Source organism: Pseudorca crassidens, chromosome 15 (assembly GCF_039906515.1).
Source record: "Pseudorca crassidens isolate mPseCra1 chromosome 15, mPseCra1.hap1, whole genome shotgun sequence".
NCBI classification, from domain to species: Eukaryota; Metazoa; Chordata; class Mammalia; order Artiodactyla; family Delphinidae; genus Pseudorca; species Pseudorca crassidens.
This window is the reverse complement of record NC_090310.1, coordinates 8,571,838-8,599,090: the sequence shown is the minus strand read 5'-3', so window position 1 is coordinate 8,599,090 and position 27,253 is coordinate 8,571,838. Positions and strand designations below refer to the sequence as shown.

The following is a 27,253-nucleotide window of genomic DNA, read 5'->3' as shown; positions in this document are numbered from 1 at the left end:
TCCAATTTAAAGTTTATTTTAAAAAATAAATATACTAAAAATCACATCAGTGATTTTTAATATATTCCCAGTTGTACAAACTATCACCACAATCCATTTTAGGACATTTCCATCATCCCCAAAAGAAACCCTATGCCCATAAGTAGTCACTCCCCATTCCCCCACCCTGAGCCCTAAGCAACTATTCATCTACTTTTTATCTCTACAGAGTTGCCTGTATGGCAACTGGACATTTCATGTAAGTGGAATCATACCGTATATGGCCTTTTGTGGCATCTTTCACTTAGCGTAATGTCTTCAAGGTTCATCCATGCTATAGCTGTGTCAGCACTTCATTCCTTTTATTGCCAAATGATGTTCCAGTGGATGGATTCGCACTTATTTTTCCACAGGATTTTTAGGATCAAATTGTTGATGAAAAAAGAGCTGTTCAAGTTTTTATTAGGATCGTGTTACATTTCTGTACTGATAGAGGGAGGGCTGACATCTTGTACGTTGAGTTTTCCTGTGCAAAATCAGAGTGCCTTTCCATTTGGTTGAGTCCTTTATCACTCGGTAGCTTCTCACATGTTTCTTGTATGGCTTATTTCTAGGTACTTTATATATTTTGATGCTACCATAAATATTTAGCTACTGTTTTATATCCTCTTTTGCTCCCTTGACATCATAAGCATTATTTTAAAATACCTTTTTAAATGATTTTAAAATGATTTGTAGAAAATTCAGGAAATGTAAAAGGTATGAGAACACTTTACAGCAATTGTAGTCCCTCCGTTTTATTTTGTCATTTGTACCTGTCAGTTAGGGCTCTGTGCCAGGCCAGAGACCCCTCCAGGCATTTTGGGCACTGGAAGGCTGCCGCAGAGAAACCTCATGTCTACAGAAAGGGACCGGGGAGGTGGCCTGTGCCTTGCTTCCACCTTCCAGATCTTGCAAAGCACATCCAGTTGGCTGGACCTAATTTGCTGCATCCCTGGCTGGAGGCAGTCTGGGGGATGGAGTTCCAGCTTTTCCAGAGCTGCTGCAGTGGGCACAGTAGGAGGAGGGTGGGATGAAGAGCCTGTGAGCCAGTCTATATGGTACCTTTCCCCATTGTCTAGATTTTTATAAAGCATATGCATTACTTTTGTAAACATCCAGAAAAACTCACCCATGATTCCCCATTTAGAGACTTGGTATATTTCACGCCATTCTTTTTCCCTGTGCATTTATATGTATAAACACACACATGTATGTGGAGTGGATATGTAACAAAATTGGATTATGCTATACACAGTCTTTGATCACTTTTTTTTTTTTACTGAACGTCATTTCTGCATTTTTACATGTCCTTTAAAAATATGCCCACAGTGTGATTTTGAGCAGCTTGTGTGAGTAGCATTATCTTGATGGCTCCACTGAAGTCAGCTAGGTGGCCTCTGACCCCATCCGCTGCAGTGGCTGTGGCAGTGAGATGCTAGCCCCAGAGCGACTTAGAAAGGACCTGAAGCAGGCAGGAAAGAGGGTGCCCTTGAGGGACCTGCCTGCCCCTGTGGTCACCTAGAGCCTCCAGTGAAGCCTGTGGCTCTTGGCCCCTCACTGATCCCGCGTGTCTGGCCGTCCCTAGGGCAGGAACATTGTCGTGTTCTACGGCTCCCAGACGGGGACCGCCGAGGAGTTTGCCAACCGCTTGTCCAAGGACGCCCATCGCTACGGGATGCGGGGCATGGCGGCAGACCCGGAGGAGTATGACCTGGTGAGCTCTTGCCGCACCCTGCCCCCTTCCTCCCATGCAGTGCAGCCCAGGGCATTAAGGAAGTCACGTCTGGATCGTGGAGACGCTTAAAGGGCTGAGTTAGCCAAAGGGACAGACAGGAATAGGCGTCTCTTGTCATCTGTTCCAGCAGCCAGGTGGCCCCAGTTGTAAGGACATTAAGAACACCTGGCCCCGGTGTGCGCATGTGCGCTCTCAGCAGTGCTCACGCTCAGCCTTCCAAGCTCTCCACGCTGCAGGCTTTGCAAGTGCTGGGCAGGTGCCAGCAGAAGGGACTCAGGCACCTAGTGGATTGGTTGTGGCTTAAAAGATGAAAAGGGTCTCAGCAAGTCAGGAGAGGAACTGTTTCTCATCTCCCCTCAACCCCCACCTGAGAACTGCAGTTCCAGGGGAGCTGGACCGAGTCATCGGGGGGTCTGGGCTCTAGTGCCGCTCTGCCCTGACTGCCCGTGTGACCCTGAGCGAGCGCCCACCGAGGGCCTTCCTTGACTCGTCTACAGAGAGGCAGTGAGGGTGCTGGGTGAGCCATCTCCAGGAACCCTTCAGCTGGGCTTTGAAATGAGGCTGTAAACTCGCATGTGTGGGCTCGGGGAGGGCCAAAGAGAGCCCAGGAATTGAGGGAAGGGCCCCCATCTGGAGCTGCAGGCTCCCCGCCTTCTCCTGTCAGCCATCCTTGGCACGTGGCTCCTCCGGGCCAACACAGGGCTGTCTGCAGGACGCAGTCCCCACTTCCTGGCCCCAGCTGCACCCAGCCTGCCTCTGAGGGTGGTGGGGACCCGCTCGCCTTGCTACCTCTCCTCCGCGCATCGGCTCTTTCGCCAGTCGTGGCTCTCCAAAGGGCAGGAAACTTCCAGCAGTCTGCTTGCCTGTTTCTGAGACAGCCAGGCCAGCGGCCCCAGGTGGACTCAGTGGGCAGGGAAGTGGGGAGTGGTCCTTAGGCACCCAGGAGGGGCAGGGCTGGCAGGGAGCAGGTAGTCCTGGGAAGATGCCCCAGGGAGTTGCCTTCCTGCTTCTCCCCTGAAGGGTCATTGCCAGACATCGGGGCAGGGGAGGCAATGTCGGGCTCTTGCTGCTCCAACAACATGATAAATGAACTTTCCCTTAGAGCTGCTTCCCACATGTGCCACTCCATCTCCCAAACCGAACCATCCCCCACCTACTCCACACCCCTGCCTTCGGTCCTGGGGACGAGCACCACTACCCATCTGTCTTAGGACCTGGGTTTCGAGTTGGCGGACAGCTGGTTAGGAATTAGTGCGAGCCCAGGTCCTCCTGTGCCCCAGGGACTTGGTGGGATGATGAGGTTCTCCGGAGGTGGCCCAGGGCACCGTGTTCCAAGTGCCAGCCCATAGCCTAGAACCCAGCATACTTCTGTCCACACCCCAGGCCCTCACCTGTGCCCTTCTGGGCCTGCTGTTCCCTTTGCTCTTGAAATGCACCCCGTCCACGTGAACCCTTGACTCGCCCATCTGCACCCCTGCTGGGAGCAGGCTTAGTCTTGGTTGCTGGGCCTGGCCCTGCCTTTGTCTCCCCAGGGCGACCTGAGCAGCCTGGCAGAGATTGAGAACGCCCTGGCAGTGTTCTGCATGGCCACCTACGGCGAGGGGGACCCCACTGACAATGCCCAGGACTTCTATGACTGGCTTCAGGAGACGGACGTGGACCTTTCTGGGGTCAAGTATGCGGTGAGTCACCCGTGTGGGCTTGTGCAACCTCCGGAACCCGTGTCCAAGAGGAACTCCTCCGGTTCTCACCTCGTTTGATCAGCTAGGGCAGGCCCAGGTGCCAGGACAGAGGCTTCGAGCTGAGGGCCTGGTAGGGAGCTCGTGGCAGGGAATCCCAGGAAGGCCGCTCATGGGGCGACCCTGTCTTGCGCCCGGGCCCGGCCCAAGAGCTCCCCCTCCCATGTCCCAGCCCCACTTTGCTCGGGAGCATGTGCTACTGGAGACTGAAGGCAAGAGAAGGGCGGTGGGCTGACCAAGATTCGGCTGGGCAAGGAGAATCTTGAATGGGCAGGGTGAACCCCCCCTGCTGCCGCCAGGGTCAAGGCCAAGGTGGTTGAGGAGGGGCTTGGACTGCTGGTCACCAAAACAAAGCCGCCTCTGGGGCCTTACAGTGCAAGGTGTCTGGCAGGGACCGCTGACCACTGGCCCCTCATGCACACAGGTGTTTGGCCTTGGGAACAAGACCTATGAGCACTTCAACGCCATGGGCAAGTATGTGGACAAGCGGCTGGAGCAGCTCGGGGCCCAGCGGATCTTTGATCTGGGGCTGGGCGACGACGACGGGAAGTAAGTGACCCCCCTCCAGGGCCGCCGCCCTTGCACGCCCCCCTGGGCTGTCGTGTGTCAGGAGCTACAGGTTAGGGCTGGCCGGGGCACAGGAGGAGAGGGCAGAGCCATGATGTCAGCGCAACTCCGTGACCCGCCTCACCACAGGGGAGGGAAGGCCATCCCCCCATCGCCAGTCCCCACGTTCTTTGCTCATCCACACCCTCCCGGCTCACCCGGCTCAGATGGGGCCTCCCGTGGTTACTGCAGACCCTCTGGACGCTTCCTGATGCCCTGGGTTACGTCACTGGGTGGGCTGGCGTGAAATGAACCCTCCAGCTTGGAGGGGTGATGGGACAGAGTCCGAGCTCTCCCGGCAGCCCCATCTGGAGCCTGGCTCATCCCCTCTCGTCCCCAGCCTGGAGGAGGACTTCATCACGTGGCGAGAGCAGTTCTGGCCGGCCGTGTGCGAGCACTTAGGGGTGGAAGCCACTGGAGAGGAGTCCAGGTGAGTGTGTGCAGGTGGGCCGGGGCCTCGGGTGCTGCCTGCCGAGGGGGGGTACTGGACTGGCGTGTGTGGTGGGGCTGGAGGAGGCTGCGGCAGGGGCGCGGGCCTAAGCGCTTGGGCTGTGCCTGCAGGTGACGGTCAGGGCGGGCTTCCTGGCCTCCTCAGGGCAGAGCCTCGGGCCTGCTGACGGGCCGACCCGCCCTCCGAGCACGCTGTGCTGGCCCCTCCTGCCTCCCATGCTCACGCGTCTCCTTCCTTGAGGGTCACGTCTGGCCCCGCAGCCCTCGCCGCACGTCCCATCGCCTCACAGCCTCACTCTCTCCTTGGGACCCGGCCCCCTCCCGCCCCCCGCCTCACCCTGCGTCTCCCCTTTGCAGCATTCGCCAGTATGAGCTTGTGGTCCACACAGACATAGACGCGGCCAAGGTGTACGTGGGCGAAATGGGCCGCCTGAAGAGCTATGAGAACCAGAAACCGTGAGTAGAGAGCGTGGCTGGGGCCGGACAGCTGCCTGTCCTGTGCGTCCCCGCAGGGCCTGTCCTCCCAGGCCCTGTCCTGTGGGGCTTCCTTACCCCTACATCCAGGAGTGGGCCCGGGTGAGGGCACCTCCATTTCCATCTCCACCGCACAGGAGGGCGTGAGGCCTGGAGCAGAGAGAGATCGGAGGCTGCTCTGACCCCGGGGCCCTGGGGACCCCTCCACTCCGCTCCCAGCGGTCCCTCCGCCCAGGGCGTGGCCTTGGGGAGACTGGCCCTTGCTCAGCTTGTACTTCATTTTCCCTGTAAATACCCTGGGGTGGGGGGTACCCACCAGTCCCTGGACCAGGACAGTGAGTTCAGCTCTGGGTCTAGGTGGAACTTGGGCAAAAGGGCTCGCTTCCTTAAAAATCTGCCTTGACGTCTGAACATATGTCCAGAAACATAGTGTTCTTCTCTGGGGCCCCTGACTTGCCCCTGGGTGCCACCCAGAATCCTGCTGGAGCCGCCCAGGAAAAACCTCCTAGAACCACCAGGCTTTGAGACCAGCAGCCCTGCTGCAGCTGTAGCCGGAAAGCCCGACATTTCAGTGGCTTCACAGAGTGAAAGCCTCTCTCCTGCTCACGTACAGTCCTGGGCACGTTGGGGAGGGGGCTTTGCTCCACAGTCACTCGGAACCCAGGCCCCTTCCGTCCTGGGGAGCCACCTTCAAGGGCCTGGCCCTCCTTGTGCTCTGCTCACCAACGTGTGCAGAGTGTGGAGGGTCCCCCAGGTTTTTAGGGACCAGCCTCAGTTTCCGTGTCTGTAAGAGGGGACACTGATAGCCTAGTTGTACCCCCTTGCGGGTTGCCAGGAGCACCGCTGTGGATTAGGCTGGGAAAGGCCACTACCTAATTGGAGAGGTGTCCTCGTGACCCTTGGAGGCCAGCTCTGATGTTTCCTGTGTCCTGTGTGGCCAGAAGTGTCCCTTGGGGTGGGAAGATTCAGACTGGAGGCCTGGCCAGTCACTGAGCTGCTCTTCCCACCCAGCCCCTTCGACGCCAAGAACCCCTTCTTGGCTGTCGTCACCACCAACCGGAAGCTGAACCAGGGAACCGAGCGACACTTCATGCACCTGGAATTAGACATCTCAGACTCCAAAATCAGGTATCAGCTGCTGCCACCCCCCACACCCTCAAACCTTTCACTCAGGCCTCCTGTTTGGGTGCAGAGCTGTCTTCCACCCTCCTCCTGAGCCTCGCATCTCCCCCAGGTATGAATCTGGAGACCACGTGGCTGTTTACCCAGCCAACGACTCTGCCCTGGTCAACCAGCTCGGCGAGATCCTGGGTGCCGACCTGGACGTTATCATGTCCCTGAACAATCTTGACGGTGAGTCCTGGGATCCAGGCCTCCCTACCTACCTGGGCCTGAGGTGGCTGGTGGGAATGGGCCCCTTGGCAAGGTCCATAGGTTGAACTTCTGCTTCGGCCTAAAGCCTGGTGCCCTAGAAGCCCTCATAACCAAGACCCCAGTTACAGGCTGTAGAACAAACTCAGGGCTGGGGGAAGAGGTGGCTGCAGGGTCTGGCACTCTCCCTTTTGGGGTTCCCCCATCCCCTCACCGCCATACTCCCTTGAGGGAGTGCGGGTGCCTGGAGACAGAGCCAGCCCGTGCCCTACAGGGAAGAGAGCCACAACTGGCTGCTGAAGGTCCTCTCTGGCTCCAGGGTCTCCTCACCTGTGAACCCAGGGATCCGAGTCAACAATCCTGATGGCCCTCCAGGCCCATTCAGGGTGCTCAGAGTGCAAGGGGCACTACCATGGGGCAGGGCTGCCCACTGACCTGGGGCCCAGCACGGCCTGGCCCTGCCCCGCTCACTCTTGTCCTCAGTGACCTGAGCCTGGGCAGCTCCTTCTCAGCAGCTCCCGAGTCAGCCTCGAGAGGAGCTGCGTGAAAGGGGGCTCATTTGTATCAGATCTCACTGGGCCGGCAGTGCACTCACGGTCGGTAGTGCACATGTGGGCCTTTCTTGCACTGGGGGGCATGTCTCTTGTGCCATCTGAGGCAGGACCTTGCTGGGGGTCAGGAGGGGTGTTGGTGCTCCCTCTGCCCCAGGAGACTCTGGGCCCCTGTGGAGAGCCGTTCACTGCCAAGAGCTGCTTAGAGAGAGGGCTGCAGAGGCTCAACTAGAGGCAGCAGTGGGGCTGCAGAAGCGCCCACACCTGCCCCTGTAGTGCAAGGCCTGAGCCCTGGCTTCTGGGCTCACACAAGAGGGCGCCTGGGCGCAGGGAACACCTACTACTTGGTGTGGGTGCTGGGCACACGAGGACTTTCAGTTCATGAAAATCCATCATTGCACTGTGACTTGTACACTGTACGTAGGTCACGCTTCAGTACCAAGTTCAAACCCCTCCCCAAAACAGACCCAAACCCCTAAAGCCTGAGCCGTCCTGGGCCAGGCCCTCTCCTCTCCATGTGGCTCGGCAGCCTCGCGGTTCCACGGGGCTCATTTGTGCACAGGAATAAACGCCCCTGCAGTCATGCCTCTAAGAGATGGAGTTGCTCCTGGGTCCAGTCCAGCTCTAGCCTGCTTGTGGGGAGCTGTCAGTAAAGCCAGCCTGTTGACTGTGGTAGTGGAAGGACCCTGGCAAGGGCTGGTGGGGGGGTCTGTGCCAGCAGCTGCCCCTGAGTGTACAGGATGCTGCCCCCATAGCTTGGCCCTTGGGTGACCCATGCACAGACCTCCACATGTGTCCAAGCATAAAAACCGACCTGGAGGGAGCTCTGCTGTCACAGCTGAAGGCCCGGTATTGGCATCGCACAGTCATGAGCCTGGAGCGCCACCCCCCCACAGTGGACCAGGTCCAGCCCGCAGGCAGGCAGGACACACTTGGGGAGCTCCCCCTCTACAGCCCTGACTCTGAGCAGCTCTTGGCAGGGGAAGGGTGCCCGAAGGGGCTGATTCTCCTGGGTGGGGACAGTGACTGCCAGGCCTACCCCGGCAATATCCTGCCTCTGATGAAGACGACCTGTCCAGCGTGAAGCTTGAGGGTGGCCGAAGCCTGAGGCTTTGCCCCCAAAGTCAAGGAAGGACCAGAAAGAGCTGGTCTTGCTTCCAGTGAGAGCAGGCCTGAGGCTTTGCCCACCCCATCGCGTGGCACCCCACCCATCCCGGGGGCGGCCACTAACCCCGAACCCTGCCTGCTCTCTCCCTACAGAAGACTCCAACAAGAAGCACCCGTTCCCCTGCCCCACCTCCTACCGCACGGCCCTCACCTACTACCTGGATATCACCAACCCGCCCCGCACCAACGTGCTCTACGAGCTGGCCCAGTACGCCTCAGAGCCCTCGGAACAGGAGCAGCTGCGCAAGATGGCCTCCTCCTCGGGCGAGGGCAAGGTGGGCCTGCCACCCACACCCCAGCGCCCGCCACCGCCTCAGCCCTGCACCGCGGCTCCCAGCCAGCACCCCCGGGCCATTCCCCAGGCTGCCTGGGCCCCACTTCAGCCCTGTCCCCTAGGTCCCCATGTCTCACCTACGTCTGCATCTCCCCAGGAGCTGTACCTGAGCTGGGTGGTCGAGGCTCGAAGGCACATCCTGGCCATCCTGCAGGACTACTCGTCCCTGCGGCCCCCCATCGACCACTTGTGTGAGCTGCTGCCTCGTCTCCAGGCCCGCTACTACTCCATCGCCTCGTCCTCCAAGGTGTGGGCTCCAGGCCTGCCCGCTTATAGGAGACATAGTGTTGGCTCCTTGGAGGGACCGGGGTCCCTGGGCCACAGCCCCAGCTCTGCCCCCCGTGCCCAGGGCAGTTCACTCGAGACTCCTGGGCTGTGTGTCCAGTAGGCTGGACTGTAAGACTGCAAACTGCTGTCCGGCCCCAGTGCCGAGAGCCAGTCAGGAGAGCTGCCAGGAAGGGGCCTTTGAACAGGTTTGGGCGCCGCGAAGGGTGTAAAGAGGCGCTGAGCAGGGACCCCCCGCGGCAGGGTAGGTGGCAGGAGGGAGGGGGCCTCCGGCATCACCACGCTCACTCCGACCCTGCCGCCCCGCCAGGTCCACCCCAACTCTGTGCACATCTGTGCGGTGGCTGTGGAGTATGAAACCCAGTCTGGCCGCGTTAACAAGGGCGTGGCCACCAGCTGGCTGCGGGCCAAGGAGCCCTCCGGGGAGAACGGCCACAGGGCCCTGGTGCCCATGTTCGTGCGCAAGTCCCAGTTCCGCCTGCCCTTCAAGGCCACCGTACCTGTCATCATGGTGGGCCCCGGCACCGGGGTTGCCCCCTTCATAGGCTTCGTCCAGGAGCGGGCCTGGCTGAGGCAGCAGGGTGAGTGTACGGGCCCTGGGCGGGCAGGCGGGCGGGCAGCGGGGGCGGGACCGGCGTCCCACATTCCCCTGACTGCTGCTGCCCCAGGCAAGGAGGTGGGGGAGACGCTGCTCTACTACGGCTGCCGCCGCTCTGACGAGGACTACCTGTACCGCGAGGAGCTGGCCAAGCTCCACCAGGACGGCGCCCTCACCCAGCTCAACGTGGCCTTCTCCCGGGAGCAGCCCCAGAAGGTGAGGCCGCGGGCAGGGCCCCGCAGGGCGGAGGGTGGTGTGACCAGCCCTCCTCACATGTGCCCCCACCCCCAGGTCTACGTGCAGCACTTGCTGAAGAGGGACAGGGAGCACCTCTGGAAGCTGATCCACGACGGGGGCGCCCACATCTACGTCTGTGGGTGAGTGAGGGCAGAGGCGGGGTGGGGACAGGGCCTACCTGCCCATGGGGGGAGGGGGACCCCTGCCCAGCCCCCAGTGCCACCTCCTTCCCGCCCCCAGGGACGCTCGGAACATGGCGAGGGACGTGCAGAACACCTTCTACGACATCGTGGCCGAGCAGGGGGCCATGGAGCACGCCCAGGCCGTGGACTATGTCAAGAAGCTGATGACCAAGGGCCGCTACTCCCTGGACGTGTGGAGCTAGGAGCACCCGGGCCGCCTTGCTCTGCTCTGCACGCCCTACAGACTCGCTCCCCAACGTGATCGCTTTCCTCGCTCCCCTCTGCCAGTCGCCTAGCTGGGTTCTGCTGGCCCTGCCACAGGAGGCAGGCCCAGTGACTGACAGAGACTGCTCCAGGCCTGAGCTGTACCCTCGGACCCGCCAGCCCCAGGGGGCGTGGCTACGGGTGACCGGGCTGATGCTCCGTGAACACCTCGGGCCCTCGCTGGCTGAACAGGAGGGGCTCCTCCTCTCAGCTGAGTGGGGCCTGGCCCCTCCCCGTGATTTTCAATGAGTGTAAATAATTTTAAATAACCTCTGGCCCTTGGAATAAAGTTCTGTTTTCTGTATTTGCCAGGTATTACTTGCATAGATCTGGGGCCTCCACCAGGACTCCTTAATTCAGACCCCAGAGAGACCTCAGGAACCCCAAGACCCCTGTCTTACCAGCAGGAGAACACACACCGAGCCACTCTGAGCCTCTCACCCTTTATTGAGGTCGCTGGCCCCCGGCTCCCACAGGCGGGGACACAGGCCCGGGTCTTCCTCTCCAGCGCCGCCTTCAGGGCCCACAGAGCCCACAAAACCCAGGGAAGAGCAGACAGACCCTCCCAGACGAGAGGAGCCCCCACCCCCTCAACACATGGGGTTCAGAAGCCCCTTCCAGGCCGGGGGTGCCGTAGAGGGCTGTGCCAGCAGGCAGGGAAGGCCCAGCCTCATTCTTTCTTGCTCCCGTGCTGCTGGTTGTGGAACTTCTGGTGTACAACCCGCAGGGTGGTGAAGAAATTGCCAAGGAAGAGGAGGAGGAAGGGGAAGCCACACATGAGCACCTGGGGGAGGAATCGGGGTCAGGAGAGAAGCCAGGCCCGGCCCTCCCGGCGTCCTCTCCAGGGGCCCGGCTCACCTGCCACTCCTTGCACTCGGGGTCCCGGGCCAGGTTGAACAACGTCAGCGCGTTGAAAAGCTGCCAGAACTGGGAGGGAGGGCGGTTTTTACACACAGTCCCTGTTCGAATCAGAGCTGGGGACAGACAGCCCGATGGACAGGGACAGAGGTACAACTTACGTGTCCAAAGAAGAGGAAGGGCAGCAGGAAGGTGAGGCCCCGCCACATCCAGGACTGGAAGCCCTCTGCAGGGACCACAACCAGGACAGAGATGACCCCATCACTCAGGCCCAGGTCAAGAGGAAAGGACTTTGCCCTTCCAGCTCCCCCGTCAGGATTCCAGAGAGGGGCGGCCACGCCCGACTCACCCACAGTGAGGTCCATGGTGTGCCTCTCGCCCAGGGCCCGCAGGCGGTACAGACAGCCGCTCTGGTAGTAATACTGGAGGAACTGCACGAAGCCTGGAGGGGGGGGGGACATCAGGACTGGGCTGGAGTCCCAAGTCTCTTTCCCCGCCCCTCCTAGGGGGGGCCGGTCCCAAGCTCAGCAGGACCTCTGAGACACTCACTCTGGTACATGGAGAAGGACAGGAACTGGTTCCGGAACTTCTGGTACATGAGGCCCTCGGGCCTAAGGCAGAGAGCAGAGGAAGGGGTCAGGGCTCGGGGATGCCACCTCTCCCTGCCCCGGCTCCCCCGGAGACCCTAGGACCAAGCTGGGCCACTCACCATGTCAGCATGACTCCTGACAGGAACGTGGACACGTAATGATGGAAAACCCACCAGCCTTTGATCCTGCGTCAGGAAGCCACCGTCACTCCTGTCCCCTCAGCCCCCAGGATCAGTGCTCCGGGACAGGAAGTGGGAAGAAACCAGTACCCCAGCCAGTTCCCGCTTCTCAGAGGGCCACGGCACCCGCCGCCCCCACCCCGCTTTCTAGGGCAGCTCCAGTGTCACTCCCCCCACCCCCCACCCCCAGGAGCCAGGCTCCAGCCCTCGCCCACCGGGAGCCGTTGTTGATGAGGATGCTCTCACGGATGGTCAGGGTGCAATAATACCAGACCAGCAGGAAGTTGAAGGCAGCGTCTGTCACCCTAGGGAGGGGTACAGAAGGTTGGTGCCAGAGCCTGGAGAGGGCACAGGGTCCAGCCCCGTGCAGCAGGACACCCACCTGGAGTTGAGGAGGAAGCGGCAGGTGAAGGAGATGAGGATGAGGATGATGGTGAGGTAGAGCTTGAACTTCTCGTACTCGTCTTTGTAGGCAAACCTGGGGAGGAGCGAGGGGTACACACTCATGGGACAGGCTGGGATGATGGCAGGGCCCACCCACGCCTCTGGACACACTGCTGTGGTGGCTTGGGGCCAGCATGGGGGAGCAGCCCCTGAACCCCAAGCTTAGCCAGGGAAGCTGGGGCACACTGGAAGGGGCCTGGGGCAGGGGACGGGGAGTAGGGTTGAGACCCCGCCCACGACAACAAATTACTTAGCCTGCTTGCTCAGGAGTGTCACGTTGACATTGCCCAGAACCAGGCTCAGATACAACCTGGGGGAGGGAACACCAGGTGAGGAGAGGTAGCCTTCAGCCCCAAGTCCGCTGCAGCAACCCACACCTGTGACCACACCACCCTCCTCCCAACCCAAAAGGGCCTCCTCGGAAACCCTGGCTATATTCTGACCCCTGAGCGCCCAGTCTCCCACCCACAAGGACCCTCTCCCTCACTGAGGCTCCCAGGCCCTCCTGACCCTGGTCCCTTCCCGAGCCAGCTGAGTCACCAAGCCCTCCTCCATAACACGGAACCACTTTCTTGCCAATCCTTGCATTGCCATCACCCCACCATCTAAGCTTGTCTCGTCCTTCTCTGCCAGAGGAACTCCGTGAGGTGACTGAAAGCTACAGTCGTGTTAAGCAGCTGTTCCCACAGGGGCTCTTGTTCACACTCGAGCCGTATGCACAGGCTCAGAGGGGTTCAGGGACTTGCCTGAGGCAGCGAAGAGATTATGGGGCACAGCGGGGACTGGGACCAGGCTGCCTCTCAGCATCGCCACGGGCTCCCTCTCCCATTCTCAGCAGTGGCCTTGTCCAACCCTCTCCCAAATCCTCCAACCTGTCCCCGTCCGGGCAGGTGACATCTCCCCTGCCTGCCTCCTCACCCTCATCTCTGCACCCCCCCATCCCAGAAAACAAGGGCCTACACCCACCCTTTCCCACCTCCCCAGGGACTTCCCTCCATTGTTTAGGGCACCTCTTCTGGGTCTCTCCCTCTGCTGGCCCACCTCTCAGCAGGTAGATATGCTCAAGTCTTTCCTATGTACAAACTTACACCCACACACCCAAACACAAGCCACTCCTCAACTCTCATGCCAAGTCCTAGCCACCGGTTTCTCGTTGCCAGTTTCTCCTTCCACTCACAGCCAAGCTTCTGAAGCAAGGCCTAAACTTGGCTTATCCTCAGCTCTTCTGTCATCCCCAGTATCAACTTCCACCCCTATGCTCCTGTGAAGCGGTTCTCTCCAAGGTCACCCTGACTTCCAGGAAACATTTCCCCTTCTGCATTGCATCTGACTGCCTCCCACGCTGCCCCGGGCCAACTGATCGGAGGCTACTGGCCAGGCCTCCCTTCCTTGCCTTCTGGAACACGCTCTCTCCCAGGTGTCTTGCTGCCTGGGGTCTCTGCGGGATTGTTTTCCCTAAACCTAGGCTTCTGCCATGTCCTCTGCTGTGTCTGCAGCTGATCTAAGTGCATGACTGACCTGTCACTCTCCCCTGCCCACTGGGCCAGAGGGAAGCTCTGCAGGCTGGCTCCCCCTCTGGTCTCATCGCAACCTCTCACCTCCTACTGCGAGCTATGGCCGTGACACCTACTATTTCCGCCTTCCCATGTCTGCCTGGCTCACTCCTCTTTATCCTTATGACTCAGCTCAGGCATCACCTACTCCAGGAGGCTTTCTCCGACCTCCCAAGTGGTTAGGTACCCCTCACTGTGCTCCCCCCATTCCCTATACTTCCCTCACAAAGCACTCATTGCAGTGAGCTGTCACTGTCACTCAGGCTGTCCCTGAGCTAGGACTGTGTCTCACTGGTCAGCCCAGAGTGGGTGCAGGAAGCCAAGCAGAGGAAGACGGCGCTTCAGGCCTCCCTCTCAGAAATGGCTGTGAACTGAGCTGGGGGAGGAACCTCACCCATTCTGCTTGGGCAAGTAGGCCTCCATATCAAAGAAAAGGCCTTGGCGCTCCTTGATCTGGTTTTCCAGCTCCTGCGCAGCTTTCTCGGCCTCTGACGGGAGGGAGGGTTTACATCTGCAGGTGCGGCCACAGAAGCCAGAGTCAGAACAGGGGACCCCCACGTGTGAATCACACCTGACACCTGCGCGGCAGGAGAGCAAATGCAACCCAGAGAGGGGAGAAGCCATGCCCAGGGACATCTGGGAGTCAGTGCCAGCTCTCTACCCCACCAGGTCACACACCCACCCCCAGTCCGAGGCCACAGGGTATGGGGGGGTGGGTATGATGAGGTATGGGAGGGCATGGGGGAGTATATGGGGACAGGTCCTAACTTCTTCAGGACAAGGGCCAGCTCCTGGAGCTGCTTCTTCTGCCGAGTGATGGAGCTGGTACAGTTGTTCTGCAGCTTGGTCAGCTCCTCCAGCTTCAGGCGGTACAGCCGGTGGGTCTCCTGAGAACCAGGTCGGGGTAAGGCTCAGGCTGGCTAGTGGGCTCCCGAGCCAGAGCCTGCTGGGAAGGAGGTGGGGCATGGACTCCTCCAGGGCTCCTTGGGAGGGTCTCAGCAGGAAAGGAGACAGCCAGCTGTGCCAGCCCAGGGAACTCCCTGAGGGTACTCTCTCTCCAAGGCAGGCAAGGAGGCAGGGGTCTCCCTGTAAGCCCAGAAGCCCCCACAGTACCGCTCTCCCAGAAACAGGGGAGTTCTCTGAAGCTTTTCTTAGCCTCAGCCCATCTACTAGTTGTTCCCACCCCTCTCTGGCCTGTCCTGAATCCGGATTCTAGGCTCACGGGTCTACCTTCTGGCCCAAGCAGGCTACCTAAAGCCATCCCTGGCCCGCTCAGATCCTCCTGCCCAGATAGCCTGCAAGTGCAGGGGAAGATGAGGTTGTCCAAGATACCTGCTGCTCTGGTACTCCCAGCATCTTCCTCCCAGAGTAAAGGTCATCAGGCTTTAGCCCTTGGACCTCTTGCTATAAGACCATTCTTCTACTCTTCCCCCAACACCTTTGACCCAAGACTTCCCAGAGCACTTTGCCCCAATGGGTAAGTCTTGAGAAGGAACAGCCTAGAGCTGGGGCAAGGAGCAGTGTGAGGAACGTCAGGCAGAGGCTGAGGCCAGGACAGTGGTGACCAAGCTGGGAAGCACTAATGGCAGCAGCTTGGCCAGGCCAGGGGCAGTCAGGCTTCAACGTGGACAGGAAAGGGCTGGAACCAGTCCAGGAGAGGCAAAGTCCTGACCAAGTGCCCAGCTGACCTGGGCTCTACCCTGCCTGGGTCTTGTTTCTCATGCCCAGGAGGGGCAACCTCGGCCTACCCCCAGCCACCACGCTCTCCTGTCTGCCTTCCCACAGAACAGCACAGTGGCCCACAGCAGCCAGATCCAGACGATTCCTCCCTTGGCTTCCCACTGGTCTCAGAGAGATTCCAATCCCCGTCGCCCGTGAGGTCTCTCGGCAGGGTCTGGCCCACCCACTTTTCCCCTCACTCCCTGCATCAGCCACGTGGTCCTGTCTCTGGTGGGAGCTGTCCTTCACCCTGGATGGGCCCCGCCCCCATCCAGGGACTTCACCTAAACACCACTTACCCCGACCTAGGCCAGGCTGCCTCCCGGACTGCTCCCCAGCCACACTCAGCCCAGACCGCGCGGCCCGAGGGCGGGGAAGGCGCCCCTCGCCGATCCGGCCCGGCCGGCGCCCACGGCGCATTTGCTCAGTAACTGACACAAGACTAGCCCCGGTCAGCTCGGACTCTCCTGGAAGGGGACCGGGTCGGAGTCGGGGCCTCTTTCCGAGGCCTCAGAGGGAGGCCGGAGGTCCGCCTGGGTCAGTGGGGTCACTCCGGGGTCGCGGCGGCCGCGCGGGGAAGAGGTCCCGCTGCCGAACATTCATTTGAGGCCGAGGGGAGGGTCCAACCGGGGACACCAAGACCCGGGGCCTCGCCGCCGTCGGGAGCGACACCAGGGTCCCCGACCCCTGACCCCGAGCTCCCGCTGCCCGACCCGGGGCTAACCGACCCTTGACCCAGAGCCAGATAGACATGGCTCGGAACCAATGGGGGACCGCATCAGCACTTACCTGGATACCGTGGAAGTCCTGCTGGAGCTCCTCCCAGTCCCGCAGGCAGTCGCCCAACGGGCCCGGAGGCGGGGGATGCATTGCTGCCGTTCCGTGAGCCGGAGGAGCCGAGTCGAAGACAGAGCCGCAACCCCGGCGGGCTCGAGGCGCCTCCGCCTCCGCCGCCTCCGCCCCCGTCAGCTTCCGGGCTCGAGCCGCCGCGACCACCAATGCGGAAAAGCCTGGAGCGGCGACCGCGCTGGCCCCGCCCCCTGCCTGAGCCAATCCAGGCCAGGGGCGGGGGCGGGGCCACGTGCTCCGAGGGCCCTACGCCCGGCTGCTCCCAGCTCGGAGGGTGGTGGCAGCCCCCAACCGGGGCACTCCTGGTGGCGCCAACTGTGTGGTGCAGCCAGCAGTGTCCTTGCCTGTCAGGCAGGGAGTAAACCAAGGCCCAGGGAGGTGCCACCTGCCTCAAACACTTTCCCCCTTGGGAAGCTGCTCTTTGGCAGGGAGGGGATTCCAAGCCTCTTATCTCGCTTGGATTTTTACAAGGGCCCCTTTACTGTCTCCCTGTCTCCAAGTTCACCGCTAGTGTCCCTTACCACACCCACCAGACTGCCCTGACTAAAACACAAGGCGAATCCCCACCATGTCCCTGCTGAACACTTTCCAATGGCTCTGCCCTTCCTGCCAGGAGGTCCCTAAGCCATCGCTCTGCAGCCATCCCAGGCTCTGTTCCAGTTCAAGTCCCGACTAAAGGCTGCACTGCCTGAAAAGCCCTTACCCCTCTGGCAAAACCCCACTCTTTGAGGGCGTGGGCTCCTGTTGGGGCACGGGGGAGTGCTACTTTAACCCTCTGCAAAGAGTCCTAGGAGGCAACATGGCGTTCACCTGTATGTCCTCAGCCCTGCCCAGGTGTCAGGGAATGTTTGCTGGATGAACGTGGACCGACATATTAAATTCTCCATCAGTCCCCTTGTCTCCTGACTCCAGGCCCGTTCTGTGGGTGCTGCCAGCACTCAGAAGCGCAGTCAGAGGAAAATTCCTTTTGAGACCCGAGGAATTTCTAGAAACCTGGTTGTGAGGGATGGGAGGGTGAGAGTCTCTTCTTGGTGAACACAGCCAGGCAGAAATGAGTGAGGAGCAAGGAAAGGACATCTGTACAGGTGATGGAGCAGTAGGGATGCTGAAACTGGGGATGAGGCGAGGGTATACCCTTGTGCCAGGAGCCTCTCAAAGCTGTGTAGCCTGCGGCCTGAGCCAAGGCTGAGCTTGGCAGTGGGGGTGGGTCCACGATGCCCCAGGGATGGGGGTTCTCGCTGAGTCTGAGCACCTCCTGTGCTAGCACAAATGAGGAACCTGGGAAGAAGCACTGCGGGAGGCTGACACAAGGCTCCAGGCAGCAAAGGCCTTCTCATTCCTGGTTACACACCCTGGCCCACTACCCACAAAAAGCTCCCAAGGCAGGTTCTTCTGGACCCATAGCTGGGCCACAGAGAAAATCAGTAGAGTGGATCCAAGATGTCTGTGACGCTGTCTCCAAGGATAACCTTCTCCCACTCTGACAGCTGAGCCACCAAAGCCCGATTTGGACGCATGTTGGTTTTACACTTCTTGACGTAGGCCCAGGACCTCTGTGAAGCCAAGGAGAGAAAAGCAGACTTCAGGATTGGACCTGGGCCCTTACCACCTTGATCACAGCCAGCTCAGAGGGGACAGGAGGCACTTGCCCAGGGGTCAGAAACATAGCTTAAGGGCAGGACAAAGAAACAGCAGCAGCTTGGGGTTAATAGATTAGGGCAAGGAGTTGTAGGAGCTGGCTCTGCCTGGGGCAAGCCCCTCTGCATTCTGAATATAGACAGAAATCATTCTTATGTCAGATGGCTCCCGTGAAGGTTGAGAAAACATATGTGAAACCTCCTGTGGACAGGAAAGCACCATGCCCATGCCTGGCACTCAGTGCTGCCTCAACAAAGATTTGCATTGTAAGTGGATAAATGAATGGAAAGAGGAAGAGAACTTCGGCAAATTCTCTGAAGAAGAAAAACTGAAGCTGCCTTCTTTTAGGTGCCCACCCCCAAACGCAGGAAAGGTTATTACATGAAGGAAGGTGACCAGCTGGTCTCCATCTGGATTGAGGATAGAGGAAAAAGGAAAAGGCAAAAGCAGTTCCTCAACAAACTATGGATTAGAAGAAAACTATCTTAACATAATAAAGGTCATATATGGAAAGTACACAGGTAACATCATAATGGTGAAAGACTGAAAGCTTTTCCTCTGAGATCAGGAACAAGGCAAGGATGCCCACTTCCACAACTTCTATTCAACACTGTCCTAGACAGAGCAATTAGGAAAAAAAGAAAAGGCATCCAAATTGGAAAGGAAGAAGTAAAATTATTTCTGTTTGCAGATGATATGAACTTAATGTATGTTGAAAACCTTAAAGATTAAACACAAAAAACTGTTAGAATAAACGAATGTAACAAAGTTGCAGGATACAAAATCAGTTGTGTATCTAACTAACAATGAACAATCCGAAAAGGAAATTAAGAAAATTTCATTTACACTAGCATCAAGAGAATAAAATACTCAGGAATAAACTTAACCAAGGAGGTAAAAGACATGTGCCCTGAAAAATGCAAAATGTTGCTGAAAGAAATTAATGAAGACTAAAATAAATGGAAAGACATCCCAGGTACATGGAATAGAAGATTTAATATTGTTAAGATGCAAATACTACCCAAAGTGATCTGAAGATTTAATGCAATCTCTATCAAAATCCCAACAGCGTTTTTTGCAGAAATAGAAAAATCCATCCTAAAATCCATATTGAATCTCAAGGAACCCTGGAATAGCCAAAACAATTGTGAAAAAAGAGAGACGAAGTTGGGGTTCTCACACTTCGTTATTTCAAAACCTTTTAAGTTATTACACAACTATGATAAAAGAATATAGTGCTGGCATAAAGACAGACATTTAGACCAGTGGAATAGGATAGACAGCCCAGAAGTAAATGCTCACATATATAGTAAAATGATTCCAACAGGGGTGCCAAAACTCTTCAATGCACAAAGTGTTAATATGAGGAATATATAAGGAACTTCTAAAACTCAACAACAAAAAACAAAACAACCCAACTAATAAATGGGCAAAGGACTCTGAATAGACATTTCTCCTAAGAAGGTATATGAATGGCCAATAAGCGTGCAAAAAGATGCTCAACATCACTAATCATTAGGGAAATGCAAATCAAAACCACAATGCTATACTTCCTCAAACTGATTACGATGGTACTATAAAGGAAAGGAAGGAAGGAAGAAAACAACTGTTGGCAAGGATGTGGAGAAATTAGAACACTTGTGCACTGTTGATGGAATGTATTAAATGGTACAGCCACTGTGGAAAACAGTATGGAGATCCCCCCAAAAAATTAAAATTAGAACTACCATATGACCCAGTAATTCATCTACTGGGTATATACCCAAAAGAGTTGAAGGCAGGGTCTCAAAGAGATATTTGCACAATCATGTTCACAGCAGCATTATTCATAATGGCTAAAACGTGGAAGCAATCCAAGTGTCCATCAATGAATAAATGGATAAGCAAAATGTGGTATATACACACAAGGGAATATTATTAGCCTTAAAAAGGAAGGAAATTTTGACATATGTTACAACATGGTTAAACCTTGAGGACATTATGCTAAGTGTAATAAGCCATTCATGAAAAAACAAATACTTTATGATTCCACTTATATGATGTACTTAGTGTAGTCAAAATTATAAAGACAGAAAGAAGAATGGTGGTTACCATGGGCTAGGGGGAGGGGAGAATAAGGAGTTATTGTTTAATAAATATAGAGTTTCAGTTTTACAAGATGAAGAGTTATGGGGCTAGGTGGTGGTGATGGGTGCACATTAGGAATGTATTTAACACTACTGAATTATATTCTTAAAAATTGTTAAGACAGGGGCTTCCCTGGTGGTGCAATGGTTAAGAATCTGCCTGCCAATGCAGGGGACATGGGTTCAAGCCCTGGTCCAGGAAGATCCCACATGCCACGGAGCAACTAAGCCCATGCACCACAACTACTGAGCCTGCGCCCTAGAGCCCACGAGCCACAACTACTGAGCCCTTGTGCCACAACTACTGAAAACCACATGCCTAGAGCCTGTGCTCCACAACAAGAGAAGTCACTGCAATGAGAAGCCCACGTACTGCAACAAAGAGTAGTCCCCACTCACCACAACTAGAGAAAGCCTGCATGCACAGCAGCACAGCAACAAAGACCCAACGCAGCCAAAAAAATAAATTTATTTTTTAAAAATTATTTCAAAAAATGGTTAAGAGAGTAAATTTTATATTATGTATTTTGTTGTTGTTGTTGTTATTGTTTTTTTTTGTTTTTGTTTTTTTGCTGTACGCGGGCCTCTCACTGTTGTGGTCCCTCCCGTTGCAGAGCACAGGCTCCGGACGCGCAGGCTCAGCGGCCATGGCTCACGGGCCCAGCCGCTCCACGGCATGGGGGATCCTCCCAGACCGGGGCACGAATCCGTGTCCCCTGCATCAACAGGCGGACCCTCAACCACTGCGCCACCAGGGAAGCCCCTGTTATGTATGTTTTAATGCAATAAAAAAGGGAAAAAATAACTACGAGATACCACCTCACACCCATTAGGGTGGCTACTATTAAAAAAAAAAAGAAAGAAAATAATAAGTGTTGGTGAGGAAATGGAGAATTTGGAACCTTATGGTACTATGTATGGGAATGTAAAATGGTGCAGCTGCTATGGAAAACAGTGGTTCCTCAACAAAGTAAAAACAGAATTACCATATGATCTAGAAATTCCATTCTGGGTCTATACCCAAAAGAATTGAAAGCAAGTGGCAAGTGGGGCTTGTGTTCATGGGTTTAACAGGCCAGTAGTAAACAAACAGCTCTTAACTGGATTATCAGCCCAGGGCTAAGTGCAAAGAAAGCATACAGAAACACCCTTTTTCCATTCTTCCCCTTAAAGAGATATATTTGCACACTTTAAAAGTTGCTGCCTGAGGGTCTGGCTTCCAATCAGCCTGAATCTAGGTGCAGACTGAGATCCTTCCCTTTGGAAGGCTGACAGGTCTTGGCACACCCTCAACTACTGGGAACCACTAAGAACAAAGTAGGCTGCTTGAACAATCACAAAGCTGTGAGAGATAACAAAGAGATAGGGAAGGGTTGGACAATATGGTTCATCTCTTACATGAGACACTAGGAGAGGTGGCTGTTTTATCTAATGCATAGAAACCAACACAGAGGGTTAAGGAAAATGAAGAAACATAGGAATATGTTCCAAATGAAACAAAAAGAGAAACCCTCACAAGAACACTAATGAAATGGAGATAAGTGATTTACCTGACAAAAGTTCAAAGTAACAGTCATAGAGATGATCACCAAGGTCAGAAGAATGCCTGAACAAAGTGAGAATCTCAACTAAGAGATAGAAAATATAAGGAAGTACAAAATAGAAGTCTCAGAGCATGCAATAACTGAACTGAAAAATGCAATAGAAGGATTCAACAGCAGACTAGATGAAGCAGAAGAAAGGCTCAGCAAACTCAAAGACAGTAGAACTCATTCATTCAGAGCAGCAAAAGGAAAGAATAATAAAAAACAGTGAAGATATTGAAAAAGAATATATACATGTATAACTGAATCACTCTGCTGTACACCTGAAATGAGCACAACATTGTTAATCAACTATACTCCAATATAAAAGTTTAAAATTAAATTTAAAAATCAGTGAAGATAGATTAAGGGACTTCAGGGACATCAAAAGGACCAATATTCACATTATAGAGATCCCAGAGGAGAAGAGAAAGAGGAAGGGACAGAAAACTTATTTGAATAAATAATGGCTGAAAACCTCCTTATCCTGGGGAAGGAAACAAACTTCCAGATTCAGGAAGTCCCGTGAATCCAAACAAGATGAACCCAGAGAAACCCACACCAAGACATTATACTTAAATTGTCAAAGCTGAAGACAAGGAAAGAATCTTAAAAGCAACAAGAGAAAAACAACTTGGGAACCCCCATAAGACTGTCAGCAGATTTCTCAGCAGAAACTTTGCAGGCCAGGGGGGAGTGGCATAATATATTCAAAGAGCTGAAAGAAAAAAGTTGCCAACCAAAAATTGCTTTACACCTGGCAAAGTTGTCCTCCTTCAAAACTGAAGGAGAGGTAGAGAGTTTTCCAGACAAGCAAAAGCTGAAGGAGTCCATCACCACTAGGCCTTGCAAGAAATGTTAAAGGGACTTCTTTAAGCTGAAATAAAAGGGCAGTAATTAGTAACAGGAAAACATATGAAACTATAAATCTCACTGGTAAAGGTAAATATATAGTAAAATTCAAAATAATCTAATGTAAAAGTGGTGGTTTAATAACTTCAGATGTATGGACACACACAGACTGAAAGTGAAAGGATGGAAGAAGATATTCTAGGCAAATGGAAACCAAAAGAAAGCTGGGTTAGCTATATTTATTCAGACAAAAATAGACTTTAAGACAAAGACTGTAGTAGACACAAAAGTAGGTCACTATAAAGGGGTCAATCCAACGAGTGAATATAACACTTATAAATATTTATGTACCCAACATAGGAGCATCTAAATATACAAAGCAAATATTAATAGTCCTAAAGGGAGAAGTAGACAGCAATACCCCACTTTCATCAATGGAGAGATCATTCAGAAAAAATCAGTAAGGAAACACTGGACTTAAGCTACACATAGACTTAACAGACATTTACAGAACACTCCATCCAAAAGCAGCAGAATACACTTTCTCTCAAGTGCAGATGGAACATTCTCCTGTATAGACCATATATTAGACCACAAAACAAGTGTTAATAAATTTAAGTTTAAAATCATATCAAGCGGACTTCCCTGGTGGCCCAGTGGCTAGGAATCCACCTGCCAATGCAGAGGACATGGGTTCAAGCCCTGGTCTGGGAAGATCCCACATGCCACAGAGCAACTAAGCCCCTGTGCCACAACTACTGAGCCTGTGCTCTAGAGCCCACAAGCCACAACTACTGAGACCGCATGACACAACTACTGAAGTCCGCCCGCCTAGAGCCCGTGCTCTGCAACAAGAGAAGCCACCGCAATGAGAAGCCTGCGCTTGCCATAACTAGAGAAAGCCCACGCACAGCAACAAGGAGCCAGTGCAGCCATTAATTAATTAATTAATGTGTCCAAAAAAATTTTTAGATCATATCAAGCATCTCTCCTATCTCTCCTAATCACAATGGTATGAAACTAGAAATCAATTACAAGAAGAAAACTGAAAAATTCACAAGTATGTGAAAAGTAAAGAACATGCTACTTAACAACCAATGGGTCAAAGAAGAATTCAAACAAGAACTCAAAAAATATCTTGAGTCAGATTAAATGGAAATATAACATACCAAAACTTATGAGATGCAACAAAAGCAGTTCTAAAAGGGAAGTTCATGGCAATAAGTGCCTACATTAAAAATAAGAAAGATCTCAAATAAATTACCTAACCTTACACCTCAAGGAACTAGAAAAAGAACAAACTAAGCCTAAAGTGAACAGAAGGAAGGAAATAACAAAGATCAGTGGGGAAATAAATGAAATAGCAACTTAAAAGACAATAGAAAAGATCAATGAAACTACCAGCTAGTTTTTTGAAAAGTAAAACAAAATAGACAAAGCTTTAGCTAGATTCACCAAGAAAAAAAGAGAGAGGACTCAAATAAATAATACCAGAAATGAAAAAGGAGACATTAAACTGATACCACAGAAATACAAAAGATAGTAAGAAGTCAGACAACCTAGAAGAAACGGATAAATTCCTAGAAATGCACAACTTACCAGGACTTAGCCATGAAGAAATAAGAAAATCTGAACAGACCAGTTACTAGCAAAGAGATGGAATCAGTAATCGAAAACCTCCCAAAAAACAAAAGTCCAGGACCAGATGGCTTCACTGGCAAATTCTACCAAACATTTGAACAAGAATTAATACCAATCCTTCTCAAACTCTTCCAAAAAACAGAAGAGGAGGGAACACTCCCAAATTCATTCTGTGAGGCCAGCATTACCCTGACACCAAAACCAGACAAGGACACCACAAGAAAAGAAAATTACAGGCCAATATCACTGATGAACATAAATACAAAATCCTCAACAAAATTTTAGCAAACTGAATTCAACAATACATTAAAAGGATCACACACCATGGTCAAGTGGGATTTGTTCCAGGGATGTATGGATGGTTCAACATCTGCAAAACAATCAATGTGACACATCAAATTAACAAAATGAAAGATAAAAATCATATGATCATCTCAAGAGATGCATAAAAAGCATTTGACAATATTCAACATCAATTTATGATAAAAATTCTCAACTAAGTGTGTACAGAGGGAATGTACCTCAACATAATAAAGGCCATATATGACAAGCTGACAGCTAACATCATACTCAACAGTGAAAAGTTGGAAGCTTTTCCTCTAAGATCAGGAACAAGACAAGGATGCCTACTCTTACCACATTTATTCAACATAGTATTTCAAGTCCTAGACAGAGTAAGAAAAAGATATCCAAATCAGAAAGGAAGAAGTAAAACTGTCTCTCTTTACATACAACATATATATAGAAAACCCTAAAGACTTCACAAAAAAACTGTTAGAACTAGTAAACAAATTCAGTAAAGTTACAGGATACAAAATCAATATACAAAAATCAGCTGTGTTTCTATACACTGATAACAAACTATCAGAAATAGAAATTAAGAAAATAATCCCAATTGCATCAGAAAGAGTAAAATACCTAGGAATAAATTTAACCAAGGAGGTGAAAGACTTGTACACTGAAAACTGTGACACTGATGAAAGAAATTAAAGAAGACACAAATAAATAGAAAGATACTCCATGCTCATGGATTGGAGGAATATTGTTAGAATGTCCATACTACCTAAAGCAATCTACAGATTGAACACAATCCCTATCAAAATCCCAAAGGTAGCTTTCAGAGAAATAGAATAAACAGTCCTAAAACTTGTGTGGAACGACAAGACCCCAAATAGCCAAAGCAAACTTGAGGAAGAAGAATAAAGCTAGAGGCATCATGCGTCCTGATTTCAAACTATATTACAAAGCTATAGTAATCAAAGCAGTATGGTATTGGCATAAAATATATATACACATAGATCAATGGAATAGAATAGAGATCCCAGAAATAAGCCCATACATATATGGTCAATTAATTGAGGACAAAGGAGTTAATAATATGCAATGACAAAAGAACGGTCTCTTCAATAAGTAGTGCTGGGAAAACTGGATAGTCACATGCAAAAGAATGAAACTGGTGGGAATTCCCTGGCGGTCCAGTGGTTAGGACTCCATGCTTCCACTGCCAGGGGCTCAGGTTCAATCCCTGGTTGGGGAACTAAGATCCCGCAAGCCACACAGTGCAGCCAAAAAACAAAAGAAACTGGACCACTATCCTACACCATACACAAAAATCAACTCAAAATGGATTAAAGGCTCAAGTGGAAGACCTGAAATCATAAAACTACTAGAAGAAAACATAGGTGGTAAACTCCTTGACATCAGTCTGGTGGTAACTTTTTGGATTTGACACCAAAAGCAAAGGCAACAAAAGCAAAAATAAACAAGTGGGACTACATCAAACTAAAAGGCTTCTGCATAGCAAAGGAAACCATCAACAAAATGAAAAGGCAACCTAAGAAACGGGAGAAAATATCTGCAAATCATGTAACTGATAATGGGTTAATACCCAAAATATATAAAGAATTCATACAACTCAATAGCAAAAAAACAAAAAATCTGATTTTTAAAAGGGCCAAGATTCTGAATAGACATTTTTCCAAAGAAGACATACAGATGGTCAAGAGTCAAAATGCACCTCCCTTGGAAAACCCTGAACAAACACTGGTACACAGACTGACAGCATTGGGGGACACACAGATGGTGCTGCTGGCCACAGCCTTGCCCAGCCTGAGTCCCTGGGCCTGCCCTGTCTGCCCAGCCTCAGGTCTCTAACCCAGATCTCGGGTTCCTTCCCTTGGATGTGGTATGCTGGGTAAAGCCCTGGACTTGGGGCTCCACTCCCTGACCCTTCCCTCCCAAACCCCCCACCCCCAATTAAGGCCCCAAGTCGGTGCTGGAGACCCACTCCTCTGAGGCGCAGCTCTGACCCCACCTCCTGGACCAGGGAATACATACCTTCAGGGTCTGCTCATTTCGGTGCATAAGGTAGGCCAAGATGGCCGCACAGCTGCGACTGATGCCCATGGTGGAAAAGACCAGGATGACAGAGCCAAGCTCCAGGTGAATTTCTGCAAAAGGAAGGAAAGGTGTGAGGTTGTGCGTGGTCCCCTTCCTTGTGGGTCTGTAAGATGACTGCCCTCAGTGGGTCCAAGAGTAGGTTCAGAACCAGCACACCATGGTCTAGGCAAGTCACATGACATCTCTAGGATACTGTTTCATTGCCTGGCAAATGGGGATCCTCAGACTTAGCTGGCAGTTCAAGAGAATCACGCCTGGGCACTCAGCATTATCATGCAAAGGCCTTCTCTGGGCTATGAATGCTTCCATCCCAGGAAGGTCTGCTACCAGTTGACCTCCCCAGGTAGGGATAAAAGGACTATACCCCAAGGGCACTTGGGTGCTGATAGAGGCAGTGTAGCCTGGATGTGAATCACAACCAGTAAGTACTGGCTGTTGGGCTTGGGCACCCTAACCCCCAGTTTCCTCATCTGGAAAATGTGACAACAGTATACTACCTACCTGATAAGATTTTGCACTGTGCTTAGCCCAGTGCCTGGCACACAAGTGTCAGCTAACCACACTCAATAATGCCCCTGGGGCTGTCAATCTCACCCAGTGAGGGGTGGGAAGGAAATCTAAGCTGGCATCTTAGGCTGGTTGGTAACCCCCAAGAACCGAAGATAAATATACCAAGTGCAAAATCACAGACTGTCAGAGCTGGAGGATGACTCAAATGATTAAGGCCAACTGCCTCATTGTATGGATAAGGAAACTGAGGCACAGAGAAGTTAAGGTTTGGCTCAGAGCCACCCAGTGAGGTAGAGC

At 53.2% G+C, this 27,253-nt stretch overlaps 3 protein-coding genes across 23 annotated transcripts in view; 1 reads left to right on the top strand and 2 right to left on the bottom strand.

Moving 5' to 3' along the window:
- Nucleotides 1-10,318, top strand: part of POR (cytochrome p450 oxidoreductase) — a 58,506-nt gene extending 48,188 nt beyond the window's left edge. For 2 of the 3 annotated variants that reach the window (XM_067705855.1, XM_067705854.1), the window contains 13 exons: nt 1,607-1,735; nt 3,289-3,438; nt 3,920-4,044; nt 4,442-4,531; nt 4,909-5,007; nt 6,037-6,153; nt 6,260-6,378; nt 8,208-8,389; nt 8,546-8,695; nt 9,044-9,314; nt 9,402-9,547; nt 9,623-9,708; nt 9,809-10,318. In XM_067705855.1, coding sequence (XP_067561956.1) covers nt 1,607-1,735; nt 3,289-3,438; nt 3,920-4,044; nt 4,442-4,531; nt 4,909-5,007; nt 6,037-6,153; nt 6,260-6,378; nt 8,208-8,389; nt 8,546-8,695; nt 9,044-9,314; nt 9,402-9,547; nt 9,623-9,708; nt 9,809-9,953 — 1,809 coding nt within the window. In that variant the 3' untranslated portion in view covers nt 9,954-10,318. The remainder of the gene's footprint in view (nt 1-1,606; nt 1,736-3,288; nt 3,439-3,919; nt 4,045-4,441; nt 4,532-4,908; nt 5,008-6,036; nt 6,154-6,259; nt 6,379-8,207; nt 8,390-8,545; nt 8,696-9,043; nt 9,315-9,401; nt 9,548-9,622; nt 9,709-9,808) is intronic. The other variant, XM_067705853.1, reaches the window with a different exon arrangement.
- Nucleotides 10,319-10,443: 125 nt separating this feature from the next.
- On the bottom strand, nt 10,444-17,393 carry TMEM120A (transmembrane protein 120A). 2 transcript variants are annotated; one of them, XM_067705876.1, is made up of 12 exons: nt 16,147-17,393; nt 14,407-14,525; nt 14,033-14,149; nt 12,336-12,395; nt 12,024-12,119; nt 11,857-11,946; nt 11,582-11,647; nt 11,422-11,483; nt 11,222-11,314; nt 11,034-11,098; nt 10,873-10,941; nt 10,444-10,723 (listed from the first exon to the last, which is right to left on the bottom strand). In XM_067705876.1, exons 1-12 carry the CDS (start codon nt 16,225-16,227, stop codon nt 10,685-10,687), a joined length of 957 nt encoding a protein of 318 aa, XP_067561977.1. In that variant the 5' UTR covers nt 16,228-17,393; the 3' UTR covers nt 10,444-10,684. The 2 variants fall into 2 exon arrangements, with proteins under 2 accessions (XP_067561977.1, XP_067561976.1); XM_067705875.1 differs by having other exon boundaries at nt 10,444-10,798; nt 16,147-17,391.
- Nucleotides 17,394-17,513: 120 nt separating this feature from the next.
- STYXL1 (serine/threonine/tyrosine interacting like 1) overlaps nt 17,514-27,253 on the bottom strand; it is a 63,957-nt gene continuing 54,217 nt past the window's right edge. For 17 of the 18 annotated variants that reach the window (XM_067705857.1, XM_067705868.1, XM_067705856.1 and 14 more), the window contains 2 exons: nt 26,384-26,496; nt 17,514-17,759 (listed from right to left, as the gene is read on the bottom strand). In XM_067705857.1, coding sequence (XP_067561958.1) covers nt 17,628-17,759; nt 26,384-26,496 — 245 coding nt within the window. In that variant the 3' untranslated portion in view covers nt 17,514-17,627. Of the gene's footprint in view, nt 17,760-24,369; nt 24,417-26,383; nt 26,497-27,253 lie in introns of all 18 variants that reach the window. The other variant, XM_067705858.1, reaches the window with a different exon arrangement.

Bases quoted from the DNA above. Each gene is read 5' to 3' on its own strand.
- TMEM120A (XM_067705875.1), bottom strand. From the start codon at position 16,227: ATGCATCCCCCGCCTCCGGGCCCGTTGGGCGACTGCCTGCGGGACTGG. The intron at 12,120-12,335 runs GTAATTTGTTGT...GCTCCTCCCCAG, and splicing joins CTCCTGAGCAAGCAGGCTAA to GTTTGCCTACAAAGACGAGT. The intron at 11,648-11,856 runs GTGGGCGAGGGC...TTCCTGACGCAG, and splicing joins CTCATCAACAACGGCTCCCG to GATCAAAGGCTGGTGGGTTT.